The sequence below is a fragment of the Dysidea avara genome, chromosome 9, assembly GCF_963678975.1.
Source record: "Dysidea avara chromosome 9, odDysAvar1.4, whole genome shotgun sequence".
Classification (NCBI taxonomy): Eukaryota; Metazoa; Porifera; class Demospongiae; order Dictyoceratida; family Dysideidae; genus Dysidea; species Dysidea avara.
This window is the reverse complement of record NC_089280.1, coordinates 28,676,682-28,685,749: the sequence shown is the minus strand read 5'-3', so window position 1 is coordinate 28,685,749 and position 9,068 is coordinate 28,676,682. Positions and strand designations below refer to the sequence as shown.

Genomic DNA, 9,068 nt, shown 5'->3' with positions numbered 1-9,068 from the left:
TTTGCCTGCAGAACGTTTCTATCGTAGAGTCCCCAGACCCTTTCAGAGCAGGCGCTTATAATTTCCAATCGATAAGCGCCGTGCGGAGAAATAGGGTCTGGCTACGCGAGACTACTAGACACTGGTGCTTGGATGCAAATTAATTGCTATATACTAGCGTATCTTCACAGCAAATTTCAAAGCATTCGGTTAAGCCATTGAGGAGTAACAGCCGATCAAAGTTAAAATTCACGAAGTTACCCCCGCCTACCTTACTTGGTTGTGTAATTATTTTGTTTCACTCGTGTACAGCCCAAGGCTTCCATTTTTTTCGCGATAAAAACTACACAGCCTTACTCACTGAGTCCTTCCGCGTGTCCATGACCCATTAATTAACCCGTACTCCACAGATCACTAACCGGCCTCCACCTCGATAAATTTCTAAGTTCTTCTTCGCCATTGCCTGTTGTTCCGTATATGGAAGAAGCCTTAGAAGAACAAAATTACGGGATCTTGTGTTAGAGATTTCCAACTAAATTAAATAATTAACATTCCATACATTCATTGGTATGACAAATATTGCGCTTTTTTCAGGGTCATTTTAGTGCAAACCCCACCTCAATCAGTGGTTCCTATCAAAAGATATAAGGAAAAGAAGTTGACAGTGTGATGATTTTTGTGTACATCATTTTCAATGCTTTTTATGTATATTGCATGGCACCAAACACAGTATTCAAAGTGTCATAAATCTAGATAAGAAACTAATAATGACATGAAATTTTCACCACATAACTATTTCATGGAGAACAGCATATGAACTAGGTAAAACCTCTCAAAGTGACCACTTCTTTGTAGACTGACCACTCAGAATATTACATGAATAAAACAAGTGATTCACAGATAAAACTGTGTAATGTGTAACACTAAGTATACGCAGGTACCTAATGTATTTTCAGGGATAACTAACTAGAAAAATCAGTAATATTATATAACATGGTAATTACTGGCATCAAAAGTCACAATTAACACATACTTCGGAAACATGACAATCAGATAACACAATGTAAGAGCAACATTATTTTTAAAATAGATTTGTTTGGACACTGCTCAGCTTTATTTGTCACATTGTAAGCACTAAGGATGATAATTATTATATAACACAATGACATCACTATACTACAAAGAGAAATTATAAACAGTTTCTGATCAAAATTACAATCACTGAAGCTGCTATAAAATGGATCAAAACAGCAGTAAATACACCAGAATATGACAACAGGTAAGTGTGAAGCCAAGTAAGGCTGGTATCACATGCCAGTCTCCACTTTTGAAAAGATTATGTTCAACCTTGAACCTTATTTTGCAATTCCGCGCAAGACAACAAACTGCTCACCTTCAAACTATACTTGCATCGATGCAGGGGGGTGCCTTGAAGCCCAGGGTGATTGTAATGCTGAATTCTGAACAGTGCTAGATGGTGATTTATCTTTAAAAGGGCCATATTTCCATCGTAATCCAACATCAATCGTCCTCCAATCAAAAAACACATGGAAAAATCCAAATCAGCATATACGGTTTGCCCAGAACCACTTTCTTCGTCCTCATCAGCAGCAGATTCACGCGGAATCACTCAGAAACTTCGGTCATCACCGGTGCCACATTCTTCCAATTAGAATTACGTACGCAATTATTTGTATGGGCTCCCTATGGGGATTTATATTTCTCAAACTTTGATTTGCTGTATTTCAATAAATACCGCATGGATTTTAATCCAGTAAAGTGCATTACGAAGTACGAAACATTGGCTATCATTTACTGGAACGGCAGCTTGTGAAACGTTTATTGAAGGTGTATGATTTAAGTAGCAAAAATATGTGTGAAAATTTGTAGGTTGGAAATCGCTACTTGTGTGCTCAGAGATGTGTATTGTTCGACTATAGTTAGCGATTCCGGGAGAATTTTAAAATTAATGGAAATAGTTTTTATTTAGCATAGCCTTGTGCAGTACTCCCTAAGGATCTCATAAACACTTAGTTTTTAAAAATCCGTCATAGAATGGTGGAGTTATAAGCAATTTTGTCCTTTAAAATAGGCAAAATTTTCTCCATATCTTTCCATTGAAAAAGGTCCCAAAAATGGCACAATTGAACAAATGCTTATAGCTGAGCTTTGCTATTACATTTTGAACTTCTGTTTTCTGTTATAAATACCTTAATACATGGGCCACAGTGTAACCATACTTGTAAGACCCTCTGAATAAAGGTCACCTCCATAGAAAGCCATTAAATAGTTGTATGCATTTAGCATCTTGTGGATGTCAATACAGCATACTCATGGTGAAGTGCAACCACTCTGTACCAGTCACCTCCACTCAATAATACCATGTGCATACAAAGCAATGAGTTGTACTGTTGATTTATAGCTACTTATATGATTATTTTTTCTCTTAATGTGCAGCTCCTTGACAGCTACCAAAATGGTGCATCAAAGAGATGAGCTATTTGTGGTGCAAATTTGCTGACTTTTAGCATAGTAATATTGAAAACTACATGGACAAAAATGTTCACCTTGGTGTAACTAACATGTGCTGGGTTGTTTCTTGCAAAGAGAACATTACATTGTGGTGGCTATATTGCAAAATAATATTATAATTGGCATAAAACTCCACACAAACATATTTGTAGCAGAAAACTAACTGCACCATCGTATTCCTTGCCCCCAGAAACCCTAAAAACAATCCAATTGTTTGATCAATCACTCGTATGGCAGCGAATTGATTGTGCCAACTCTCCAATGGAAGATTCACGGAGAAAATTTTATACAAAATTTACGGAATTCCGGAATCGCTACTATAGTCTTTAGATGGCAGATTGAAGTTGTGCACCTTACAAGATCGCCATAATAGGGTCTCTAGTGAGCTGCCCGTCTTCGCTACGAGAAGCCGTTTAAGCGCGCATCCAGTTTATTCTTCTTTCTAGCCATCACAGTGAGTGCTTTGTTTGTCCATTATAGGTGGAAGATAAGTATCGCTGATATCATGGCTGCTTTTCACACGCAAAAAAAGGTTGGGTGGGGTGTTTATTACAACCCTACCATTTAAAAATATTTTGTGGTCTAACCACATATCATCAACAACCCTCCCATATGGTATCCATGTCATAAACAACTTACAGAGTGTGAAGCCTGACAGTCTTATATGGGAGGATTGTGTGCTACTGTACTTATGTCACTGTAACTAGCTACTGTGTACACATTCTAGCACACTCTCTGATCGGCTAGTGACATTGACAGTTGCAAACATTTGGCCATGACCACATGCATGCTAACCAGACTTTGCTGACTATACCTATGGTGTTCCACTTTGTGACACAGTTTCTAGCAGGCTTTCCAGGGCTAGAGCCCAGTCTAAGTCCTGGCAATTGGAACTCAATATGCCAGTTTAAAGTACTTCTGCATGTATGGGTAATGACTGCCAAATCCTGGGTAATCATGTAAGACTGGCTATGCCACTGGCCACTAGTAGTGACATTGTGATTTGTACATGCAGACACCGGCATAGGAAGACTTTTCGGCCAAGCCTAGCCATCTCCTATTTAGCTTGATTAATACCAACTCACAATGTTGCTGCTTTATTAATTCAGCCCTGGGGTTCTGGAAACTCCCCTCTGAAAATTCAAGCTAAAATAGCAGTAATAGTATTGATAAAGGACTAAACATACAATAAGAAATCATAAATCAATGTAATTTTGAAGTATTTTATTGTTTAAAATGTGTGGGGGGTATGCCCTAAGACCCCTGCACTTATGATATGGGAATCACCACCAAATATGTGAACCACCTTGGAAAAATGCCTTGTGTATTTAACTATGTACTTGCATGTGCATTGTAAGCCTACTTAGTCTCTGTCCTAAGAAACCACAACATTATACAGTACAGCCAAGAAGTCACATGTGACCTAGATAGCTGATGTCACTTAAGTGTGACACAAAGGAATAATAGCTATATTGATTGAGTAGAGGAGTACTGAGCAAAACACCAATAAGTAGATAGTAAATGGATAACTTCATGTGTTGATTATTTCAATGTATAGAAGCAATGTATCTACTAAGATTAACCCAAGCATGTGCAGTTGCTGCACATACTGAAGTTGAGATTAACTTCAAATTATACAGTATGTCAGATTTGAAGGGATTATAGTCAAAATTATACACTTACAACTGCTCTTTGGAGTCATTAGTGTGTACTATCAATTTTAGGCCATTTAGGAGAGGTCAAATATTAAAGTGGTGTCAGCGGCTGGGGGCTGTGCCCCCAGACCCCTGCAGCCATAAACGCCTACCATGTCAAAGTCAAACTCCCCTTTGACAAATCCTGGTTACGGGCCTGTTGACTCTAATACTTTAGTGCAATGTTGCACGAGGATGTTACGAATCGCATTCGTGTTACTAACTACGCTAGCAGTTTTTGTAAGAAATGGAGATGACCTACCAGGACACATGCAGCCTATAGGATCGCACAGACCACCAGAGGAAAGTATAGAGCCAGTGTACCAGACCCACTGGGGTTCTATGACAAATACATGGCTAAGAACACCCCAGTACTATTCAAAGGAGCACTAGCTGGGACCTCAGCAGTGACTCTATGGAGTGATGATGAGTATTTGAGGTAAGCAGTATCAGATATTGAATTACAACCACTCCTGAAATATTATCGCACTTTGCAAGTCCCTGAGATAGAGAAGTTATCCCTGTACTACCCACTGCATGTATTGCTCAAGTAAAAAATTTAGGCCAGTTTTGGATGATAAAATGTGGTCTGGTTGGATTCCAGGTTGGACCAATAATAGTTGCCAGATATAAACCAGCCAGGTATTTCTTTCCAGACCAATTTTACATGGGAACACTATTGTTCAAACATTTAGCAATAAATTTATTCAAATCGTCCCTTTTTCAATGGAAGCATGTGTATAGATATAGAGGAGGTAGGACATGTACATGCGCTGTGTGCTGCTTGTTTTAATTGCACATTACTATCACGTAACTCTTATTATTGGCAGTACAAAACCAACCATCAGTGGGATTTACGGTGGATATTTAGATAGACTAAAGCGTTTCACTTAATTAAACATCAAGGTAATGGGCTTTGTTTTGTAATGGCAAGAAATCACTATTTCGTGCTCTGTCAAAACAAGTACATTTTCTTGAAGCTTATTTGAAACTCCTGGTTTGTATTACGACTATCGAGACTCACATGAAATTTCAAATAGAAATATGCAATTAAAGTAAGTGGTGTGTACGCATGTCGTACCTCCTTTGGTATGTAAGAGGTCTTCAAAAAAAACCCGAGAATGCATCTATTAACGGAACATCATTACATCATGTGAATGGCCACAATATATAATTTACAGAGCATTTGATGTGTAGACCATTGGCATGACTAGTGCAAATGTGCCAATGAGTGAATCCATCAAAAACATGCTTTTTCGGTCCAAAATTCCCTGGTGGCTATACTGCTATAGTATAGTTGCTAACTTCTTTTAAACTATAGACAGTGCTGAGTAGTCTTCATTTACAATGCCACCCCTCCTTCACTGTTTCTTTAAATAGCCATTAGGCCATGTTGAAATATTCATACATTCATAGTATTCTCAAAGTGCAACTAATATTTTCACACATCTTTTTGATATTGTAAACTTATTCATGTAATGTAATGGCGTCACTTAAATATGTGTTCTCTGAAGACCTCTTATAGTGGATCATGCTTTAGTTGATATACCGTACGCAAGGAAATTTTGACATCAGAAAAATTTGGTGAACCGATTTAATTCGTCAAATTTAAATTTGTCAAATGTTTATAAGCGCCTTTAAAAGTACAGATTTTGTCTGCAATTGCTTGATTTTCGTCAACATTTTCTTCATCAAATCTGATGAAGTATGAATTTGTCAAATTTTTGTTACATCAAAATTTCCTTGCGTATGGTAGCAGGTTTGCACTAGGAGTACATACACCTTGTGGTATACGTGTACAAAATACTCACAAGCTTGATTCCTAAACACTAATTTGTATTGGCAAGTCTGTTTTGGATGCCAATCTAGTCTGTATGTGTAGTGACATGTAATGCTAACAGTTAATTGGAATGTCAAATAAGTTACAGTACAAATTAAGTGTGTAAAGTGTTGCTCGTTTACTTAAGTATTTTGCTAGTAATCTAGAACAACGGGTTAAGTCACAAAGCAAACATGCATGCATTGGGGAGGAAGGGGAGAAGGGAGAAGGTTAATGCCACGCCCTTAGAGAAATTAGAATCCATGAGAATGTGTTACGTAAATACAGATCATTAGTACCAGTTCTTTGACTGTCCTATTAGAGTATCTTTTGTTCTAAGGGAGAAGCATGCTGCCACCCCCTTCCTCTACGAACTATTATACATGCTGTGCTTTATGGCTTTACAGCTTTGTATTATGAAATGTGTACATTACTAGTAAAACGTACGTTTGGTGGCTTGAAAGTTGGATTTGAAATCGGTAAGAAAAAAGACAGACTGGGAAATGATAGCTCCAGCACTTTTGGAGAGTTTTTAAAGGTAATCTAGCACTGTGCTGCATTAAACTTACATACTTTATATTCTGCTTAGTGTTACAAAACAGAAGACATCTACGTGGTAGATGACATGCCTGGTGATATGCAGCAAGAGTGGATGGTGCCACGTTGTCTTTTGTGTGGTGGATTCATTGAGTACCTCTACTATTGTTTTATGTGGTGAGATTAGTGTGTGTTGTATGTGTGTGTTGTGTGTGTGTGTGTGTTGTGTGTGTGTGTGTTGTGTTGTACATGTGTGTGTTGTGTGTGTGTGTGTTGTGTGTGTGTGTTGTGTGTGTGTGTTGTGTTGTACGTATGTGTGTGTGCGTGCGTGCGTGCGTGCGTAGTGTGTTTTTCATAACTTTTGAAAATTTGTGGGGTAAATCAAATTGGAGCCAATATTTGCCACATTGGTATCGGATATTAAGCTATTCCGAATAAACACTCATGCTAATCGTCATCATTATAATCATTATCATAAATTTTATACCAACAAAACTTGGGATATAACAAGCTCAAAATAGTGTTGAGCATGATTCTAGCACATAAGGTACAGGATTTGCTTTGCTAAACATGAGTAACTACAGCTATTACGTTTTGATTGAAATACTCGTAGAACAATTACCAAATAAATATTCTAATAGAACAGTCATGTATAGCTAACTTGTAAGGTGTATGTTTTGTCATATGTGACCGGGCCTGCAAAAACAGGGCATGTGGGCACAAACTACACCCCGTCATTCTACAGGTCATATCTCAGTACTGGAATAGTATTTCTGCATTCTGTAACTTGCATCATGATGCCAATGAAATGCTTACTAAGAGCTGAAAATTGCAAAACCATAGCATAATGGTTCAGAACGTTATGAATGATGAAAGTATGAAAAAAGTAGGTAAAAATCATGTGCCCACATGCCCTATTATTGCAGGCCCGGTCACATATAATACTAGTGCAAGTAGTATAATCAAACAGTATGGTAGTACTGTTTAAGTAGGGATCACCCATAAAATGATACGTGCCTCCTAAAATTCCACCTTCAACAATCATTCTATATAGAGAAATCTTATGGGATGAAAATCACCTTTACGGAATAATTTTAGTCTATCTCACATCAAATACAGCATAAAAACAGTAATTATAAAAACACTAAATGTGACTGGATTTTGGAAAAACGATCCAAATCGCACATTAGAAGTTCCGAAATAAATGGTTTTAAAGAATTCAAGTCAGCATAACTCTCCAAGGATAGCAAGCACGCGTATGAAATTTACACAAAAGATGCATCAATCTGTTACCTTTCACACCACTTCCAGTACAAGTAGCTGCTTGTACAGTTTCCCACCAAATAAGATAGAAAATCTGAGCAGTTGGACGAGCGAAGTAGTATCACGAGTGCTCACAAAGGGGTGGAGGCTGGGGGGTGGCGGGGAGGGCAAAAGTTAGACCTCAAAATGGAGGCAGACCACGATTGGAGTCCAGACACCAGATTACAGGGCTGTGCTGGCTCCTTAGTGGCTGATATGTAGCAAAATCACCAGAGAACACATCTGGCCAACGTTATAAGGCTGTCCACCAGCAAACCACTGACTCTTGCCAAGCCAGGTCCTTCACAAGGCCTGAAACCGCCATTTGAGCACTCCACACCACCCAGAAAAGACGTGTGTAAAAACCAGCCTCATGTAGTTTGAGTAGTGCTAAGGGTCAAAACTTGTAGTACGATAGTGTAGCTATCCACTGGTGGTGTTAGTTTGATTTTGCCTGATGTGCAATTTGGATCGGTTCTGTAAAATCTGGTCACAAATAGGTAGCTGGATATAGAATTTTTTTAAAAATTACCAAAACTTTGATAGCACCTATCTATTTGGTATGGCAAGTGTTCTACTCTAAGAAAGTTTTTATTGTGACAATCCCCTTCTGTCTAGGAATAGCCAAGTTATGGATTTGGGGAATCAGATTTTTCAGTTTGTGTATTTCTGTGTAGTGCACACTAGTACTGTATGTCACACACCGATGCCAGCTTTCCTAGGATGCACGACACACTACACTCATGTGTTTTGAGTATTCATATAAAAGGACTACTTGTATTTAGTGACCATAACCTTAGTTGGATGAAGTGCTAAGCCACTACATTAACAAAGGTATGCTGCTGTGTTTTTCAGGTTTAGTAGTGGTGGAACTAAGTCAGTTCTTCACACTGACTCATATGAGAACCTCCATTGTCTTGTTAGTGGTTTAAAAGAGTTTGTACTAATCCCTCCAGAGTTCTCTGATGTTATTGGACCAGAACATGCCGAGTTAGGATACTACTATATTGATGTGGAAAAGTATGTGCTCATTGTCATGGTAACATGATATAAGGATAGTTGTTGCTAGGGTCAACATGACATCACATCCAGTAATGATGAAGGTACCATGGTACTATGTGAGAGTGGAACCAGGGGACTGTTTTTATCTCCCCTATAACTGGATACATCATGTAAGAGTTTACAAGTACTACAGTTTATAGAAG

At 38.3% G+C, this 9,068-nt stretch overlaps 1 protein-coding gene across 1 annotated transcript in view; it reads left to right on the top strand.

Moving 5' to 3' along the window:
- The first annotated feature begins 6,430 nt into the window (after positions 1-6,430).
- The window catches only part of LOC136266177 (bifunctional peptidase and (3S)-lysyl hydroxylase Jmjd7-like), a 6,048-nt gene continuing 3,410 nt past the window's right edge, over positions 6,431-9,068 (top strand). Inside the window, exons 1-4 of the mRNA XM_066061175.1 lie at positions 6,431-6,562; positions 6,614-6,738; positions 8,719-8,883; positions 8,933-9,035. Coding sequence (XP_065917247.1) covers positions 6,446-6,562; positions 6,614-6,738; positions 8,719-8,883; positions 8,933-9,035 — 510 coding nt within the window. The 5' untranslated portion in view covers positions 6,431-6,445. The remainder of the gene's footprint in view (positions 6,563-6,613; positions 6,739-8,718; positions 8,884-8,932; positions 9,036-9,068) is intronic.